At 47.2% G+C, this 21,581-nt stretch overlaps 1 protein-coding gene across 3 annotated transcripts in view; it reads right to left on the bottom strand.

Moving 5' to 3' along the window:
- The window catches only part of SLC43A3 (solute carrier family 43 member 3), a 236,337-nt gene that overhangs the window by 144,884 nt on the left and 69,872 nt on the right, over positions 1-21,581 (bottom strand). For all 3 annotated transcript variants that reach the window (XM_040320810.1, XM_040320811.1, XM_040320812.1), the window contains exons 5-6: positions 17,780-17,856; positions 15,797-15,889 (exon numbers count right to left, since the gene is read on the bottom strand). In XM_040320810.1, the coding sequence (XP_040176744.1) occupies positions 15,797-15,889; positions 17,780-17,856 (170 nt within the window). The remainder of the gene's footprint in view (positions 1-15,796; positions 15,890-17,779; positions 17,857-21,581) is intronic.

Here is a 21,581-nt window from a genome sequence, read left to right as displayed (position 1 = left end):
AACGCACTCACTATTGAACTCGACACGGTCCACACGCAGATCACCGACCTACTCACTTTCAAGGCCAAAGCGGCACTACAAATATCCCGCAAAAAGGTTTACAAAACGGGAAATAAATGCGGCCGCTTACTGGCGCAGTCCCTGCTATTAGATTATATTGCTACTTCCCTAATGCCGACACTTCCCACAGAAACGCGTGACCTACTGGAGGTACCCATTACGCTGCCGGAATTACAACGGGCGATTGGAAGCACTAAGCAAGGGAGAGCCCCGGGACCGGATAGCCTCACGATTGCTTACTACACGACGCTAATCCCGACGTTGGGTGAACACCTGGTTGCTCTCTTAAAAGACCTCGGTAAGGGGGGCAAGCTACACGACAGCACCCTGCAGGCCCAAATTTCTGTAATCCCCAAAGAAGGGTAAGGCCCAGACTCAATGTGTGTCATGATCTGTGTCATAGCTTTGGTCACCTGCTGGTGGCACTGTTTCTCCCAGTAACAGGGGTGCAGTTCTGGTGTCCACCAGCGGGTGTCTCCCATGGGATGACTCCTCTCTAATCAAGGTTCAATTAAGGTGAACTACTACAGGTATATAATCCCGCCCTTCACTACAGTTCAGGGCTTCAGTATTTTGCTTGTCAGCCTGTTCCCTGCCTGATCTGTTAGCTGTTGCCAACCTGTCCCTGCTTCGCCTCCCTGCCCTGGACTCTGTCGCTTATTGACCCCGGCTTGTATTTTTGGACTTTGCTGCTCTCTCCAATCCTTGACCTCTGGCTTAACCTTGGACTTGCTTGTGTCTTATCCCTGCATTACCTGCTTGGTGGGTTTTGGTTTGCTGTGTCATTATTGCTTATCTTGGGGGTTTTCTGTTTGTTTTTCACGTGTGCTTTTACTTTAATAAAACATATATTTTTCACTATTTTGGTGCCTGTTTCCATTAGTGCAGCCCATTGACCTGTTATTCAGTACTCGGATGCCTGTGTGGGCATCCCCTGACAATGTGGGAGTTACCGCCCAATATCGTTACTCGACACTGACCTCAAACTGTTTACTAAAATCATAGCAACCAGACTGCAATTGCACCTCCCACACCTGATCCATTTGGACCAGGTGGGCTTTGTCCCTACCAGAGAAGCACGGGACAACACCACTAAGGTCCTAAACCTACTCTATTCAGCCAACCCCACCAAAACGCCAAGTGTCTTCATAGGCACGGACGCGGAGAAGGCATTTGACCGCGTAGACTGGGATTTCATGTTTGCAACACTACGACACGTGGGAATAGGCAACACCATGCAGAGATGGATCTCGGCAGCTTACACTGCGCTGTCGGCAAGAGTTTGGGCTAACGGGGTGATCTCTGACTCATTCCCCATAACTAACGGGACGCAGCAGGGTTGCCCGCTTTCGCCCCTCCTATTCGCACTATCCCAGGAACCATTCCTGGGCCACGTGCGACTGAATCTGAACATTACGGGTATTTAAATAGGACACTCCCAGCATAAAGTGTCCGCCTACGCGGACGACATGCTTTTTTCCCTCACCAACCCGACAGTCTCCCTTCCAAACCTACTACGGGAATTTAAAGTTTATGGAGCACTCTCCAACTTAAAAATTCATTTCGCCAAGTCAGAGGCTATGGGGGTGGGGATACCACCACTGCAGCTGGCCCATCTCCAATCTAGTTTCAAATTGAAATGGACGAACACAGACCTGCGGTACCTAGGCACGAATATTCCCCAGACGTTCTCGAAACTCTACGAACTCAACTTCCCGCCACTACTTAAAACAATCAAATCACTACTGAACCAGTGGCACACGGGCCTCCACTCGACTCCACTCTATTTTGAAGATGACCGTTCTCCCGAAGCTTCTCTACCCTTAATGCAGGCCCTACCTACTCATATTCCGACATCCTATTTCAGGCAGGTACAATCTGTATTCAGAGTTTGTATGGGCCAAGAAAAGACCCGGCTCGCGCACAAATTACTTGTCCTCCCCAAATTGCACGGGGGGCTTGCACTACCGGAGGTACGTGCATATTACCAGGCAGTCCATCAGGAGGGGACTTATCGACTGGTGCCGACACCGGGAGACCAAGCTCTGGACTCAAATTGAGCAGGCTATTCGTTTCTAGCCGCCCCCTCGCGATCGCTCCCTGGAGCTGAAGAACATGAAGGGGCCGTATGTAAACACGGGTTCCCCGTGCTTCACTGTGGCGGCTGCATCGATCGTGTCATCCCTTTTATAGGGAGACACAATCGATGACGGCAGACCTACAGCCACACCCCCCTACAGTTGTAAACACACACTAGCTGAAGCATAACTCCTTCAGCGCCCCCTGTGGTTAACTCCCAAACTGCAACTGTCATTTTCACAATAAACAATGCAATTTAAATGCATTTTTTGCTGTGAAAATGACAATGGTCCCAAAAATGTGTCAAAATTGTCCGAAGTGTCCGCTATAATGTTGCAGTCACGAAAAAAATCGCTGATCGCCTCCATTAGTAGTAAAAAAAAAATAATAAAAATGCAATAAAACTATCCCCTATTTTGTAAACGCTATAAATATTGCGCAAACCAATCGATAAACGCTTATGGCGATTTTTTTTTTTTACCAAAAATAGGTAGAAGAATACGTATCGGCCTAAACTGAGGGAATTTATATATATATATATATATATATATATATATATATATATATATATATATATATATATATATAATGTGTATATGTATATGTTTTTGGGGGATATTTATTATAGCAAAAAGTAAAAAATATTGCATATTTTTCAAAATTGTCGCTCTATTTTTGTTTATAGCGCAAAAAATAAAAACCGCGGAGGTGATCAAATACCACCAAAAGAAAGCTCTATTTGTGGGAAATCGGAGGATCCTTTGCGGCCCCACGACGTCTTCTGCCGCCTGCATCGGTATGCCCAGAAAGATCATCCTCCGCAAAGCCTGGGAACATGGGGATGTCGAGTTTGACGGTGCGCGTGTCCAGAGCCACGCTTCAGAGGCACGCGATGCTGAAACCTGTCCTAGAGCTTGCAAGGCGGAAAGGCTGCACTTATCGCTGGGGATACCCTTTGGCTGTGATTTTCCGCACAGATCGGGCCTCATTCACGCTGCGTAGGCCGGCGGACCTCCCGGCGCTGTTTGCCTTTTTAGAGGCAGAGCCGATCACGGTACCGAACTGGCTTATGAAGATCCCACCACCAGCGGGCCGTTCCGGCCCATCCGCAGGCAGATTCAACCGGCCTGCCCGCTCTCAGAGGTCCCGAGGACGTCCCCGTGATTCCCCTGGTCACAGGTCACGTGAGTCTTAAGCTAACTTTACCTTTACCTGTCCATGGACTGACAAGCTGATCCCCCTGCCGCCATGCACCCTGTGGGCCTATCATCCCTCACTGTTCTCTTGCACCCAGATAGGTGTGTCCCCTGGCTGCACAGACCGGACCACGATCGGGAACCTCTGGGCCAATCGGATCGTCGCGCCACTGCCACCCTCCCCTCCCTGCGGCCTGGATGTTTTGCACTGCCTGCCAGATACAAGACGCAACATCAATCACCGGCCCCCCGGGAGTAGCTATGGTCCCTGCTAGACTTTATTTTATTGTATTTTATTTAGTCTTTTTTCTGGCCCTGTCTTACCTTGGGAGACCCTCGTTGGGATAGACATGTTGTTGACACCCCCCCCCCCCCCCATTATGCAGGGAAGTTTTTTTTTTGGGCTTGACCATCTGGTGACACCCCCCCCCCCCTATGCCCCCTGATGGCTGCTGGCCACCATACAGCTGTACTGTCTCCACTGACTTTCACACTACTGATGCACACCTAACCTGCTCCGTCTGGCATATCTGGATGTTCTGGCCCCAGCTGCAATGAGTGACATAGAACTAGAGACACTCATCCTACCACACAGGTGAGCAGCCGGATGTGAGGAGCCGTTATACAGACATGTTGGCGGGAGGGTTACCCCCCCCCTCTGCAGGGGATATGTTGGTCCCTCTTGAATTCCCCTGTGGTCATAGCTGGGCTCCACCATCGATGGGGGAGGTGGGACAGATCCGGGGGTACGGGAGGCCTTGTGTCAAGTGGGGAGGCTGTTGCCGTCACCCAAGGGGGCCCTGGTGGAGGGTGTTACCGCACCCCTTAAGGGGAATATCGGGAAGATGCACAGGAATGGGACTATGATGATGTATAATATGACGGGATGTGCCTTAATGTGATGTTTTGTGAAGGGGCATGGTGCGGGGAAGCGTTTTGCCTTAAAGTTAACCTTCATGGACACGTTTTATGTTATGTTGCCTGTTTCATTGCTTTTCTTTTTTTTTTTTGTTTATTGGGTTTCTGAAGTTCCTGGAAAATTATGTGGGACCCACGGGTCCTTTACCTGTGTGCTTATGTGTTGGGTTGCTACTCTTTATCTATCTACATAAAGTCACACTAGGTGCCAGACACCTGCCCACGACAACACACTCAGAAAGGGTTGGGGGGTTGGGAGGGGCCTGGGGGCTCCTATCGGCTCTTGCTGACCAAACTCCCAATTGGGACAACGCTTGATACCCAGGTTTTACTGGAGAGCGTTATAGCAAGTTTTTTCTTGCTGACACCTTAGAATTCCAGCTACGCTGGTACGGTTTTTCCTCTTTTTTTTTTTTTTTCTTTCTTTTTCCTTTTCTCCTTCTCCTTTTTTTCTTTTCTCTTCTCTTCCTTTCCTCCTCTCTTCCTCCCTCGCTCTTCCCCACGCCCTGCTCTTCCGCTCTTCCCCCCTCCCCCCCCCTACAAGCATGGACGAACTTACCATTGTTACTCTTAATGCAAAGAGTCTTAACATCCACGAAAAGAGGCGGATGCTACTTAATGACATGAGGCACATGGCGCCGGATGTTGTCCTGCTGCAGGAAACACTTCCGGGAAAACAAATTTCCTATCCTTCAATACAGATTGTATCCGACAGTGTACTACTCCACCTACTCAGAAGCCAAATATAGAGGGACCTCCATACTGCTCTCGGCAAGGCTCCCATGGACCCTGATAGCCATGCAATCAGACCCGCTGGGCAGATTTTTGTTCGTTAAGGGCCTAGTGGGAGACGTGAAAGTGACCTTCACCAACCTCTATGCCCCAAACAACCAGCAGGACACCTTCATTAGGAAACATTTAGGTATACTACAGAAGTTCGTTGAAGGACAGCTCATTGTGGGTGGTGGTCTTAATTTTCCCCTACTGCCAGCGGAAGATACCTCAACGGGGCTGTCTTCAACCCCTAGAGGCATGCGCAAAGTCATCCACTCGGCTTTACATAGCTCACAATTGATAGACGCATGGCACCTTTTCCACCCTGGCGAACGGGACTACACTTTCTACTCCTGCCCCCACCAGACATACTCCCGCATTGATTATCTCTTAGTACCACACAATCAACTGCAGGCCATCAAAACCACCTCTATTAGGTCTATCACCTGGTCGGACCACGCCCCGGTCACTATGAGATATGCTCTGACGGAATTTCGGGGTGCACAGAGAAAGCTGTGGAGACTCAATGAGAGCCTGTTGCAGGACCCCGAGATGCTGGCGGATGTGGTGAAGGAACTCGGGCACTACTTCGCTACGAATCCTACCACTGACAGTGACAGGGGCCTGGTGTGGGAGACACACAAGGCGGTGATCCGGGGCGTGCTCATTAAGCACGGTGCACGGATCAAACGCCTACGAGCCGAACAACTTACCGCGCTCCTCTCTAAACTGCAGAAGCCAGAGGCGGCACACAAACAAGCCCAGACCAACGCACTCACTATTGAACTCGACACGGTCCACACGCAGATCACCGACCTACTCACTTTCAAGGCCAAAGCGGCACTACAAATATCCCGCAAAAAGGTTTACAAAACGGGAAATAAATGCGGCCGCTTACTGGCGCAGTCCCTGCTATTAGATTATATTGCTACTTCCCTAATGCCGACACTTCCCACAGAAACGCGTGACCTACTGGAGGTACCCATTACGCTGCCGGAATTACAACGGGCGATTGGAAGCACTAAGCAAGGGAGAGCCCCGGGACCGGATAGCCTCACGATTGCTTACTACACGACGCTAATCCCGACGTTGGGTGAACACCTGGTTGCTCTCTTAAAAGACCTCGGTAAGGGGGGCAAGCTACACGACAGCACCCTGCAGGCCCAAATTTCTGTAATCCCCAAAGAAGGGTAAGGCCCAGACTCAATGTGTGTCATGATCTGTGTCATAGCTTTGGTCACCTGCTGGTGGCACTGTTTCTCCCAGTAACAGGGGTGCAGTTCTGGTGTCCACCAGCGGGTGTCTCCCATGGGATGACTCCTCTCTAATCAAGGTTCAATTAAGGTGAACTACTACAGGTATATAATCCCGCCCTTCACTACAGTTCAGGGCTTCAGTATTTTGCTTGTCAGCCTGTTCCCTGCCTGATCTGTTAGCTGTTGCCAACCTGTCCCTGCTTCGCCTCCCTGCCCTGGACTCTGTCGCTTATTGACCCCGGCTTGTATTTTTGGACTTTGCTGCTCTCTCCAATCCTTGACCTCTGGCTTAACCTTGGACTTGCTTGTGTCTTATCCCTGCATTACCTGCTTGGTGGGTTTTGGTTTGCTGTGTCATTATTGCTTATCTTGGGGGTTTTCTGTTTGTTTTTCACGTGTGCTTTTACTTTAATAAAACATATATTTTTCACTATTTTGGTGCCTGTTTCCATTAGTGCAGCCCATTGACCTGTTATTCAGTACTCGGATGCCTGTGTGGGCATCCCCTGACAATGTGGGAGTTACCGCCCAATATCGTTACTCGACACTGACCTCAAACTGTTTACTAAAATCATAGCAACCAGACTGCAATTGCACCTCCCACACCTGATCCATTTGGACCAGGTGGGCTTTGTCCCTACCAGAGAAGCACGGGACAACACCACTAAGGTCCTAAACCTACTCTATTCAGCCAACCCCACCAAAACGCCAAGTGTCTTCATAGGCACGGACGCGGAGAAGGCATTTGACCGCGTAGACTGGGATTTCATGTTTGCAACACTACGACACGTGGGAATAGGCAACACCATGCAGAGATGGATCTCGGCAGCTTACACTGCGCTGTCGGCAAGAGTTTGGGCTAACGGGGTGATCTCTGACTCATTCCCCATAACTAACAGGACGCAGCAGGGTTGCCCGCTTTCGCCCCTCCTATTCGCACTATCCCAGGAACCATTCCTGGGCCACGTGCGACTGAATCTGAACATTACGGGTATTTAAATAGGACACTCCCAGCATAAAGTGTCCGCCTACGCGGACGACATGCTTTTTTTCCCTCACCAACCCGACAGTCTCCCTTCCAAACCTACTACGGGAATTTAAAGTTTATGGAGCACTCTCCAACTTAAAAATTCATTTCGCCAAGTCAGAGGCTATGGGGGTGGGGATACCACCACTGCAGCTGGCCCATCTCCAATCTAGTTTCAAATTGAAATGGACGAACACAGACCTGCGGTACCTAGGCACGAATATTCCCCAGACGTTCTCGAAACTCTACGAACTCAACTTCCCGCCACTACTTAAAACAATCAAATCACTACTGAACCAGTGGCACACGGGCCTCCACTCGACTCCACTCTATTTTGAAGATGACCGTTCTCCCGAAGCTTCTCTACCCTTAATGCAGGCCCTACCTACTCATATTCCGACATCCTATTTCAGGCAGGTACAATCTGTATTCAGAGTTTGTATGGGCCAAGAAAAGACCCGGCTCGCGCACAAATTACTTGTCCTCCCCAAATTGCACGGGGGGCTTGCACTACCGGAGGTACGTTCATATTACCAGGCAGTCCATCAGGAGGGGACTTATCGACTGGTGCCGACACCGGGAGACCAAGCTCTGGACTCAAATTGAGCAGGCTCATAGTGCGGTCCCACTGAGTGGTGCTCTGTGGTGCTATTCGGCGCTGCCGGCCGAACTTAAACATCACCCACTGATCGGTACCTCTTTGGGTATCTGTTCCAGACTCCTCTCTCGGTCGTCCCTGTCTTCACCAAATTCCCCTCTGCATCCCATACTGGGTAATCCTTAATTTGCACCGGGCATGCAGGATACGGCCTTTCGGGGTCTGAGCGAGGCGGGCTCACCGATACCTCAGGCCCGTTCCATCTGGTCTTTCTGAGAGTGCTCCAGCTGAGTCATTTTCTTCACTCTAGACCGCCCCCGGCAGATAGTAGCCTACCACTCACCCCACTGGAGGACCTCTGTACCGCAGCGGGACCACAGGCCCATACGCTCTCCCTGACCTACAATCTCCTGAACACACCTTCCACTGACTTTGTGCCCCCGGGACTTCTAAAATGGGAAAAGGAGCTGGACTATTGGTTCGAAACCAACAAGAGACAACACATACTTGGATACACACACAAGTCCTCCATATGCGCCAAAACTCAGGAGACTAACTACAAGTTCTTATCACATTGGTATAGGACCTCGGCGCTTTTGCACAAGTTTTTCCGGACAACATCTGACCAGTGCTGGCGTTGCCTAGAAGACAGGGGAACCCTAGTTCATTTTCTGGTCATGCCCCCGGCTAGCACACTTCTGGAGGGTGGTCGGGGAAACGATACAGAAATTCACAGACCGCACCATCCCTAACAACCCGGCGTTCTTCCTACTCCATGCATCCACATTTCCAGATAAGGTCTACAAAAAGTCTGTGATACGCCACCTACTGGATGCTGCTAAAGCGTGCATTCCACTTCACTGGAAGTCCACTCTCCCACCCACTATTGCTCAGTGGCTCCAAAAAGTGGAAGACATTAAACATATGGAGGATCACATCCTGACGGCGCAAAATAGACAGACAGACATTTTCCGACACCTGGCAACTGTGGAACATCTTCATATTCTCAGATGAGGGCCAAGCACTGCGGAGTAGTTCCGCTGCTGTGTGACCGTGGCGGACCCCATGCGCCGCCCCCCCCTGCGTCTTGTCGTCAGACCCGAGTCGACTGACGACTTTACCCCGAGCAAGGTATCCAGGTTCATCATGCTTGTTGGCACATGTACCCAAACCCCTTCCACCCCACCCTCCCCCCCACCCCCCCTGATCTCTCCTTTCTCTACGCTTCTAGACTACCTCTCTCCCCCACCCCCCTTTTTCTTTTTCTTTTTTTTTTTTCCGTGTAAAATAGAGTAAAAGATAGGACGGAGCCCACGGGACTGCGTTATCATACCTCAACACCCTGATGGCACAAGGAAGGTCCCCCTGAGAGGGGAGAACGACATTAGTTCTAGCCACACTACAGGGTACTAGACCATAGTCATATATGGGATACATCGGAGGCAAAGTGGGAACATATGACAGACACTTTTGACACATTTTTGGGACCATTGGCATCTTTATAGCGATCAGTGCTATAAAAATGCATTGATTACTGTAAAAATGTCACTGGCAGGGAAGGGGTTAACACTAGAGGCAAGGAAGGGGTTAATTATGTTCCCTATAGTGTGTTCGTGTGGGCGGTCGGCAAGAGGTTAAGTTATTCACCGGATACAGAAGTAAGTTCCGGCCAGTACAGGCCCCAAAAATTAGCCCACAGGCAAACAACTGTCAAATTGAGCGGTGTTAGCCACTGATCTGCATGTGAACGCAAAGCTGAAAGAAGTGCAGGACCAGTGTGGCTCTTGTCTTCCAGGCACAACAGATGCAGCACAGCATGGCAACGTCTCACCTGGCATGTCGCATAGGTTCTGGGGATCTTGGGCGGCGCAGCGGAAGAGACGGTAAAATCGGAAAAGGAGGAGTCAGCTGAGGAGGAGAGGGAGGATGGAGTAGGATAAGGAGGAGAAGAGGAGGCAGGTCTGCATGCAATCCGTGGTGGTAAAACCAAATCTACATGCCACGGGTTACATGCTTGACGGCCGTCAGAAGGTACACCCAGTGGGCAGTAAAAGTTTTATATACCTTCCCTGCCCGTGTTTGCTAGACCACGTGTCTGTGGTCAGATGTATCTTGGCATCGACACTGTGTGCCAGAGATACATTCACTTGCTGCTGAACATGGCCATATAGCTCTGGGATGCCCTTCTGGAAGAAATATTTCCTTCCTGGGACCTTCCATTGTGGTCTTCCAATGGGCACAAATTTTCGAAAGTCCTCCGACTCCACCAGTTTATATGGCAGTAGTTGGCGGGCTATCAGTTCCGACAAGCCATCGGTCAACCGTTGGGCAAGAGGGTTATCCGGCGTCATCGTTTTTTTACGATCGAACATTTGGGCCACGGAAGCCTGCCTTTTTGCAGAAAAACGTGAGGACGGCATGATGGAAGGTGGAGTGGAGGACAATTGTAAGGATAGAGGAGAAGAGGCTGGACGGTGAGAGCCTGGAGTGTGGCTTTGTGGGTTCTGATGGCGTTGCTCCCACTGGGCTTGGTGATGGGAGGCCAGGTGCCTTCTTAAGGCGGTCGTCCCTAGGTGAGTGTTGGGCTTACCGCAACTTATGCTTTGACTGCAAAGGCTGCAGATGGCAACACTATTGTCAGCAGTGGACACGTTAGAAAAAGCCCACACTGCGGAGCCATGGAACGGCGTCCTGGGAGCACCAGATGTGACCATACATGGTTGATGGCTCGCTCCTGATACATTAGCAGTCAGGTTTGACCCTCCTGTGCAATGTAAGTTCGGCCTGCTTCTCCTCCCTATCTGCTGGTCCATCTCTCCCTCTGAACTCCCCTCCTCTTCCTCTCTTGTGGGCACCCACGTGACGTCTGTGGACACTTCATCATCGATGTCACTTTCCCCACCACTAAAAGTAGAGATCTCAGAGTAGGCAGCAACAACGGGGACCAACCTCCTTGGGCTGATCTGGGTACTATCGTCAGACTGCTGAGTGGCGGCTGTTGCTACCTCCTCTTCCTAATCCAATGGCAAGAATGGCTGCGCATCGGAAATGTCTTCTGATGGATCGGAAAATAATTCCTGTGACTCAAGCGGAGGGTATGTGGTGGTGGTGGTGTTGAGCCACTCAACCAAGTCTGGTGCGTCATTTGACATAATCGAATGCACCTTGTGCCACTTCCCACTTTGGCTCCGGCCTGGTGCTCCTGCCCTACCCCTACCACCCCTGCGGAAGGGCCTGCCTCTTCCTCTGCCTATCATTTTTTAAATGACCCTGTGACAAAAGTCTCTATAGAAGCGCAGTATATGTGGAAGTAGGTATATGACACCCCTCTTCAATCTGTCGTTTTGGGGGGCCACTGGTTTATCGCACCAGTTATAAAACTTGCACACTAAACAATAGTACACCTATACCAGTCCTCGAAAGGACCTTTGTGGACCTGTCAGGTAACGATTTGTGTCACTACAGTCTGTCCCTGCTCCGCACACAGCCACCTTTCCCTACACTGACAAAAAGTGTATTACACCCCTATATACTGAGTGCACACAAAACAATAGTACACCTATACCAGTCCTTAAAATGACTTTTGTGGACCTGTTAGCTAACGATTTGTGTCACTAGTACTACAGCCTGTCCCTGCTCCACACAGCACAGCAACCTCTCCCTACACTGACAAAAAGCAAAATGTAAAATGGCCACCAGATCAGGTCTATTTATAAAGGTAGGGGGTATGTCCATGTGCTGAAATGTCTCAATTGGCTGTCCTGTACCGCCTGATGGATGTGTCATGGGTCAAAGTTCCTTTCAATGTAAAATGGCGGACCGCCGTGAATATCGCCAGATGTCCGCCTGTTCGGCGAACCGCGAACGAGCAAAGTTTCATCACGAAACGACTGCCGGGCGAACCGCCAGGCCATCCCTACTGAGTATATTCTTCGCCTGCCTTTTCCATTTATTTTTACCTGTGAAAGAACTTGTTATAAGCTCCTGAAGAAGTGTTTTCCTCTCTAATAACGCGCAACATGTCACGCTAAGCTGAGTCATACATGATACACTGCCGTCTTTGGGTTATATGGTTTTAGATATACAACAATTAGGAGTGACCGTGTTGTCCTCCCTTCATGATATTGTGATACATTGTATTCTCTAGACCAGTGGTTCTCAACCTGGGGGCCGGGACCCCCTCGGGGGTCAAATTATGATTTGCCAGGGGTCCCCGAATCCTGAGTTGTTCTTGAAGCCCGCACCACTCTCCTGCCTTTTTGTGGCCGCCCAGCTGGGCTGTCCCTGGAGCCCGTGGCCTCCCACTCAGCTTCTTCGCAGCCGCCCATTCAGTTCACGGCATGGGTGGGGGAGGGAAGAGGCTAGAGGTCAGCTGACTGGTGAGGAATGTGAAGTGGAAGGGGCTGGAGGAGACCTTATCTCCTGATTCCGGCATAGGTGCCACTACTACGAGATGCCACAAAGTTGGAGGCACAGTGAGTTACACTCCCTGTGATTATAGTTGCCATTAAAAGTCCTCACAACAGTTCTCAGATCAGCAGGTGACCGTGTTCAAGAGCACCTAATCCACTCATCCCACCATCCCACCAAGGAGTAAGTAGGAATACAAATAAAGAATACATGGAAGGGAAAGGAAAAGAAGGGTGGAACAAAGAAAAAGGGAGTGAAAGAACAAGAAAGACGGCTAGAGAGAGGGATGGGGGGGGAAAAAACAAGAGATTTGGATAGAGAGAGATAAAAGGGAAAGAAAGGAGAAGAGAGTGGTACATCTGAAAATGTACCATAAGGGGTTTTAATACTGTAATTGGAAGGGACTCAGGGAGCGCTAAATGTCCGTGGGTTAGGGGTGCAAATTACATGTCTTGCGCCGGGGTGCTGATAACCAACGCTACGAAAATAATTTTGTTCGGGGTTCCCACAACTTGTGCCGTGTCATGTATTTTTGTGTTCTTAGGCCTTTTCAGTAATGGCCATTGTTATGTATATGCTTTTTTTTAATCTTTTTTTTAATCTATTTTCTCTTTTTTTTTTTTTTTTAAACGTATACATTTTTCTAACCTTATTATGCCTTTAAAGTCCATCTGCCAATCTAATTTTTATCTTTCACAATATAAAAAAAAATTGGGCTAACTTTACTGTTTCCAAAAAAAAGTGCGCTTGTAAGACCTCTGCGCAAATACGGTGAGACAAAAAGTATTGCAATGACTGCCATTTTATTCTCTAGGGTGTTAGAACCCCCATACATTATACAGTATATATTTTTTTCTAAGTAATTTTCAAGAACAAAAACTGTTTTAATCTTGTAAACACCGGGTCTGAAAAACAGGCAAGGTCCTTAAGTGGTTAAGGCATCTACAGCAAAACACAGCGCTGGAGGAATGTCTGCCCTATTTTCAATAAGATCATCCTCCTGGTTAGGCCTGTCTGATCTTATAAGCACTGGCAGACTCCAAATACTGCGACAGCTGACTGAATAGCTGAACTGGCCAAAGAAAAGGAAGCCTTTAATAATGACTCCAGTTTCTTGTCAACAGGGTCTTTCAAGCCCTGTGCGTTATCCACTGGACAAGTTAAGTTCTTGTTGGTGGTATTTGATCACCTCTGCGGTTTTTAGTTTTTGCGCTATTAACAAAAATAGAGCGACAATTTTGAAAAAAATGAATGTTTTTTCCTATAATAAATATCCCCCAAAAATATATAAAAAAAAAACTATTTTTTTCCTCAGTTTAGGCCGATGCGTATTCTTCTACATATTTTTCGTAAAAAAAAATATCACAATAAGCGTTTATTGATTGGTTTGCGCAAAAGTTATAGCGTTTACAAAATAGGGGGTAGTTTTATGGCATTTTTTTTTTACTAGTAATGGCGACGATCAGCGATTTTATTTATTTTTTCGGTACTGCGACATTATGGTGGACACTTCGAACACTTTTGACACATTTTTGGGACCATTGGCATTTTTATAGCGATCAGTGCTATAAAAATGCATTAGATTACTATAAAAATGTTACTGGCAGGGAAGCAGTTAAGTATGTTCCCTGGGTGTGTTCTAACTGTAGGGGGGGGGGGGTGGACTCACTAGGGGAAATGACTGAACGCTGTTCATACATTGTATGAACAGACGGTCAGGCATTTCTCCCCTTCTCCTCTGTAACGAGCGATCGCGGGTGCCTGGCGGCACGCGGGAGTCGGTGGCATGCGCGCCCCTATTGGCTGCTTGGCGAGATGACGTATAGTTACATGATCTCGCCCAGCAAAGCCGACCTGCGGCTGGTCGGCAAGCAGTTGGGAAGAGACTGCCGCATCTATGGCTGGCATGCTCCATTTCTTAAAACACTTTTACTCCATGGTATATAAAAGGGAAAACATCTTAGGAGGAACAAAAATCCTGTCAGGATGTTCCCAATCTGCATACACTGCCTCTTCCAGCAGCGGCTGCAAGGGGAAAGCCTGTGCAGTCTAAGGATGCTTCAGGGACCCCAAAGAGGACAAGGGAGGCTCAGAAATCTCTGCAGGAGATAACTTAAAGGCAGAACAAACTATCTCAGTAAGAGTGTGGATCAAAAGCCTCTGCGATTGAGAGGCTGATACCAACTGGACATCTTCTGGTCCAGATTCCTCAAAAGCAAACTCATCTGCTGGGCCATCTCCTAAGTCCTTGGCATCTAGTTTTTCTCCTTCCTCAACCCACTGCTCCAAATTGGGAGTTTCAGGGGAGGGGACCCTGTCACGCTTTTTCCACCCTGTGGGATAGAGGCAATCATGCCAGCAATCCGGTGCTCTAACCTGGCTAGGGCTGAGGACAGTTCATCCCTGGTGATAAAGGGTGAAGCAGGAGCGTTGATTGTAGGCACAATACCAGACAGGCACAGCGGCTCAGATTGCCCTGAAGCCTCTTGTCTCTCAGGGGATACAACACGACATGGGTGTGCCCTTCCCTGTAGTGTTAGCCCCACTCCTCTTTTAAAAAGACATTGCAAGCCACAAAAAGGGAGTACCTGGGTTTAGTATGTTACCCTAGAAGAGAGACCCCTTAATAGGGCTCACCAAGCCCCTATGCAACAATCCTGCTAAGAGCTGTAGCTTGCCAACCAACACTTGGTGACTCATGTGAACCAGGTAAGGAGGAATGAACTGCTGAAAGCGATAGGTTTTCAGAGCCTGCTCTATGTCCCACAGCTGTCCCCTGGAAGCACTGCATGTCAGCCACTCTCAGCTTAAAGATGGCTGTGCGCCGGGTTGCTCTACTCCTACGAGCACATGCACGGTCATGGTCCTGTGCACGCAACAAACTTTTGAGCAAAGAATTTTTGATATGTGTTTAACTATTTGAAGTTCAGCAATGCACAAAAAAACTGGCGGGAAGGCAACCCAACCAGGTACAGTCACGGAATGTACAGCAATGAGTAGTAGCAGCAGATCTCAAGAGTGCCAACACTGTCTGTCTTGAGGGGTGGAATGCAGCCTGGCCAATCCATACCCAAGTGGGGAGGTTTCCAGGAAGCATAGTGTATGCCCGCACTTACTCGTCTGGAACTTCTACCTGACGCTATGCACTGTCTCTGCCAGATGGATGACCAGTCCCTACTCTGCCCACAAGTGACATGCATACCAAACCTGGGAGCCAGGGCCTTAAATAGACTCTGCCTGCCCCAAGATGGCTACCACAGTAACATGGGGAGCCAGCATCCTATCGAATGCTGCCTCTCTGACAGAGGAGATCATAGAGGAACTTGATTCCCCTTGAACCCCCCCACATGAATTGCTGCAGTGAAGTAAATAGACTGCATCTGCTCATATATAGTTGTAAGAAACCATGACTAAACAAACCACAAATGAACAATTTTAATAAGATTTTTTATTTGAATATTTAAAATAAACTTCTTACCTTAACTATTAGAAATATGACAGAAGAAGAGTCAAAGGCCCCATTGTAGAGCGTTATAATTGTGGAACGCTGAGCACCAAAGAGATTTCCCACCTATGAAGACAGAGAATGTAATTCCACAGATTGAACAATTGTAAAATTGCGAAACACAACAAAGAGAGTTTGGGTGCATGCCAATTAATAGGTTTAAACAAATAGTGAAAAAAGGAAATTATATGCGCCCTTCAACCTTCTTCCACCCCCACTGCGCCAATCATTATAAAAACCCAAAGAAAAGCAGCTACTTAAAAAATGTGAATGATATGTGAAAGATTCTGAATGAACAAAATAGTAGCGCTATGTGCAAAAATTATTTTGAACAATCCTAAATAAATGTGAAACAAATCTGACAAAATATACACATATTAAACCATAATAGGTATGTGATAAGTGAAAAAATAATGATGAAAAAACAATATATAAATAATAAAATGTTCCAAGAAAAAAACCTTCATCCAGTGATAACAAGGATAAATTTAACAAGCCAAGTCCATAAGTGATTAAATTCCAAGTGATTAAACTTAAATAGCCAGATTCACAAAGAGTTACGCTGGCGTATCAGTAGATACGCCGTCGTAACTCGGAATCTAAGCCGTCGTAAGTTTAAGTGTATGCTCAAACTGAGATACACTTAAACCTAGCTAAGATACGACAGCCTGCGCCGTCGTATCTTAGGGTGCAATTTTTCCACTGGCCGCTAGGTGGCGCTTCCGTTGAGTTCGGCGTAGAATATGTAAATGACTAGATACGCCGATTCACGAACGTACGCTTGCCCGTCGCAGTAAAGATACGTTTCGTAAGGCGATTCCCGGCGTAAAGTTAGTCGAACAAATAGTTGGCCTAGTCAATGTTAAGTATGGCCGTCGTTCCCGCATCGAAATTTGAAAAATGTACGTTGTTTGCGTAAGTTGTCCATGAATGGGGCTGGACGTCATTTACGTTCACGTCGCAACCAATACATCCTTGCGGCGTACTTTGGAGCAATGCACACTGGGAAATGTCCACGGACGGCGCATGCCCTGTTCGTAAAAAACGTCAATCACGTCGGGTCACGAGTCATTTACATAAAACACGCCCCCTCATCCTCATTTGAATTAGGCGCGCTAACGCCGACCCATTCACGCTACGCCAACCGTAACTTAGGAGGAAAGTGCTTTGTGAATACAGCACTTGCCTCTCTCACTTACGGCGGCGTATCGTAAATACGATACGCTACGCCGCCGTAAAAATACACAGATCTACCTGAATCTAGCTAACAGTGTCTAAAAAAAATCTTAAACAATCTTGCTTGAAACCTTCCACCACACCAAAGTGCTCAGTGACTCCACACCCAAAGGAATTGCGCTTACCTAATAGAATATGCCTTGCTTGGCAATATAGCTGAATAAATCTCCCAACAAAATAATCAATTCCACCAGTGTTCCCATAAAACAGAAGTTGCTCCACATGTAATAGTATGGGCCAGTCTCATCGGTTTGGTCCGACCATGTGTACAAGGCCTTAGTGGTTACTCGTTGGGAGATTTATTCAGCTATATTGCCAAACATGCGAATGCAAGGCATATTCTATTGGTAAGCGCAATTCCTTTGGGTGTGGAGTCACTGAGCACTTTAATGTGGTGGAAGGTTTCAAGCAAGACTGTTTAAGAAGATTTTTGGACTTGGCTTGTTAAATTTTTCCTTTTTATCACTGGATAAACGTTTTTTTTTCTTGGAACATTTTATTATTTATATATTGCTTTTTTCATCATTATTTTTTCACTTCTCACATATACCTATTATGGTTTAATATGTGTATATTTTGTCACAGATTTATTTTCACATTTATTTAGGATTGTTCAAAATAATTTTTGCACATAGCGCTACTATTTTGTTCATTCAGAATCTTTCACAATTAATAGGTTTGTTGTAGAAAACTTTTTTTTTTTTTTGTAGAAACACTGACCTGCATATTAGTCAAAATAAAGGTCATTCCTCCATAAGCCAGGAGGGGGAGGGCAAGAAACAAGAGCATGGCTGTTTCTGTAAATAAATAAAATAGATTAAGTAATCAACCAACCAGAAGTATGACAACATGGTTACAACTACTTCCAGACCGAAGGTGTTTTTCAGATTCGGCATTTACAAGACTAAAACAGTTTTTTTTGCTAGAAAATTACTTAAAACCCCCAAAAATGATATATATATATTTTCTAACACCCTAGAGAATAAAATGGCGGTCATCGCAATACTTTTTGTCACACCGTATTTGCGCAGCGGTCTTACAAGCGCACTTTTTTTGGAAAAAATTCACTTTTTTGAATTAAAAAATAAGACAACAATAAATTTGGCCCAATTTTTTAATATATTGTGAAAGATAATGTTACGCCGAGTAAAATGATACCCAACATGTTACGCTTTAAAATTGCGCCCGCTCGTGGCATGGCGTCAAACTTTTACCCTTAAAAATCTCGATAGGCGACTTTTTAAAAAAATTCTATAGATTGCATTTTTTGAGCTACAGAGTAGCTCTAGGGCTATAATTATTGCTCTCGCTCTAACGATCGCGGCGATACCTCACTTGTGTGGTTTGAATACCGTTTTCATATGCGGGCGCTACTCGCGTATGCGTTCGCTCCTGCGCGCAAGCTCATCGGGACTGGGCGCTTTAAAAAAAAAAAATTTGTTTTCTTATTTTTATTATTTTTATTATTTTTTACACTGAAATAAAAAAAAAATATATCAAAAAATACTGTGAGTACGGGGATAAAAAAATAAAGACAGGCATACTGTAGCTCGCGCTACTATGCCTCATTTTATGCTAAAAACATGTTAATAAGGGTGAACCACCGGTTTAAATATGAGATCTGGGGTCAAAAAGACCTCAGATCTCATATTTAGACTTAAATGCAAGAAAAAAAAAAAAAAGGAAAATTATTCATTTAAAAAAATGACAACAAAAAAATTGTCTCTTTAAGAGGCTGGGCGGGACTGACGTTTTGACGTCACTTCCGCCCAGCAAAGCTATGAGGACGGGTGGGGGCCATCTTTCCCTCACTCAAGTCCTCACACACCAGGCAGCAGCATCCGATCTCCTCCGCCGCTACCGACGGCTCCGGTAAGCGGCGGAGGGCGCGGAAGAGGGGGGCCCCTCTCCCGCCAACGATAACGGCGATCTCACGGCGAATCCGCCGCGGAGACCGCTGTTATCGTTTACACGGCCGCCCACTGTAAAGATGGATACCTCGGTTGTGGCAGCAGCTGCTGCCCTTACCGAGATATCCAGCTTTAAAACCAGGACGTACATATACAGTGTGCGGTCGGTAAGTGGTTAATAAGGCTGAAAAAAGACAAAGGGCCATATTCTCGTAGATTTGAATAGGGCGTAGCGTAAGCCATTTACACTACGCCGCCCCAACTTACAGGAGCAAGTGCTATATTCCCCAAACACTTGCTCCGTAGTTTGGGGCGGCGTAGTGTAATTGGCCCGGCGTATCCCCGCGTATTTCAAAGGGGGCGGCTTATATTTAAATTAAGTGCGCCCCCGTTTCGAACGAACTGCGCATGCGCCGGGCTAAAAATAGCCCAGTGCGCATGCTCCAGTTCTCGGCAGGAAAACGTCAATGACGCCGACGTGTGCGTCATTGACGTAAAGTCGTATTCAAGAACGACTTAGGAAAACGACGTACCCGACGGGAAAAGACGATGAGGACCCGACGCCATACTTAACATGGCATACGTGGGACTGGCGTAAGGTTACCCCTCATATAGCAGGGGTAACCTTACGCTTACGCAAACGATGTAAGCGACGGTTACGCGACGCGATTTCGTTCGTGAATCGGCGTATCAGGCTCATTTGCATAAACAAATGAGACCTAAACGTAAACGCCACCTAGCGGCCGGCGGCGAATTACATTTAAGATCCGACAGTGTAAGTGACTTACACATGTCGGATCTTCAGCGTATCTATGCGAAAATGATTCTAGGAATCACTCGCATAGATACGCGGGTCAAAAAAGAGAGATACGACGGAGTTTCTTGAGATACTCCGTCGTAACTCTACTCAGAATATGGCCTAAAGTCCAAGCTCAACCAAAAATAAATAAATTAACAGAATAAATAAATAGAAAGCCTTCATATACAAATTCCTAAACACCCTATATAAGACCTGGTTCACACTGGGGAGGCACGACTTTGGGGGCAACTCGGCAAGGCGACCTGAAGACAACTTCAGAGGCGACTTGCAAAATGACTTCTGTATAGAAGTCCATGCAAGTCGCCCCCAAAGTTGTACAAGAACCTTTTTCTAAGTCGGAGCGACTTGCGTCGCTCCTATTAGAACGGTTCTATTGAATAGAACGGGACGCGACTTGTCAGGCGGCTGAGTGGCCTGACGAGTCGCCCCAGTGTGAAGGTAATTGGATATTCCCTAGATTAGCAATCCATGGTGTTATTCTCTATAAATGTTAATATCCAGATATATTTTGTGCATTTAGGAATGTATCACCCCTTTTTTACAATAATCTAGTAAACTGACCATAGGTAGCTATTGAGGGAGCCTACTCCACATACTGAATTGAAATATTGAATAATCAAGTTGTACAAGAATGACAACAAATGTGGTACATATTTTCCCTCTGCACATAGGCGCTCGAAGGGTGTCAATGGCCCAACATACGATTCCCATCATACAGGTACTGTAGTCACAGAGGGGGTTATAAAACTGTAGTATAATGGGTAAGGAAACCAATATCTAAATTTAGGCCAATATTTTTTGTGTCAAAAAGAATTATCGGGCCAGATTCAGAGACATTTACGTTACTCCGCGGCGGCGTAACATATCCCATTTACGTTACACCGCCGCAGGTTTACAGCGTAAGTGCCTGATTCACAAAGCTCTTACCTGTAAACTTGCGACGGTGTAACGTAAATGCATTTGGAGCAAGCCCGCCTAATTCAAATGGGGCGGGCACCATTTAAATTAGGCGCGTTCCCGCGCCGAACGTTCTGTGCATGCTCCGTGTTAAAATTTCCCGACATGCTTTGCGCGAAATTACCGCGCCCCGACGGTTTTTTGAACGGCGACGTGCGTTACGGCGTTTCGTATTCCCGGACGTCTTACGGAAAGAAAAAAAAAATCGAAATTCGACGCGGGAACGACGGCCATACTTAAACATGGCTGATCTAAAGATAAGCCATGTTAAAGCAGGTGTAACTTTGCGACGGGTAAAAACGACTAGCGACGACATACGAGATTGCGACGAACGCGCGGATCTTCGTGGATCGCCGTAACTAGTCATTTGCATATTCTACTCCGACCGCAATGGAATCGACACCTAGCGGCCGGCCTAGAATTGCATCCTAAGATCTGACGGTGTAAGTCAATTACACCTGTCGGATCTTAGGGCTATCTATGCGTAACTGATTCTATGAATCAGCCGCATAGTTAGGACGGGCGGATCACAGATACGATGGCGTATCGGGAGATACGCCGTCGTATCACTTATGTGAGTCTGGCCCATCATTCTTAGTTTAAACGTTTTCCTTTCCTGGATAGTTCTGAAATTCCCTTTTTAAGAACTAAGGGCCAGATTCACAGCGGAGATACGACGGAGTATCTCAGATACTCCGTCGTATCTCTCAGAGTATCTATGCGACTGATTCATAGAATCAGTTACGCATAGATATCCCTAAGATCCGACAGGTGTAATTGTTTTACACTGTCGGATCTTAGGATGCAGTACCGCGGCCGACGCTGGGGGGAGTTT

Source organism: Rana temporaria, chromosome 8 (assembly GCF_905171775.1).
Source record: "Rana temporaria chromosome 8, aRanTem1.1, whole genome shotgun sequence".
Lineage (NCBI taxonomy): Eukaryota > Metazoa > Chordata > Amphibia > Anura > Ranidae > Rana > Rana temporaria.
Note: the sequence above shows the minus strand (reverse complement) of the source record. Positions and strands in the feature narration are given on the sequence as shown.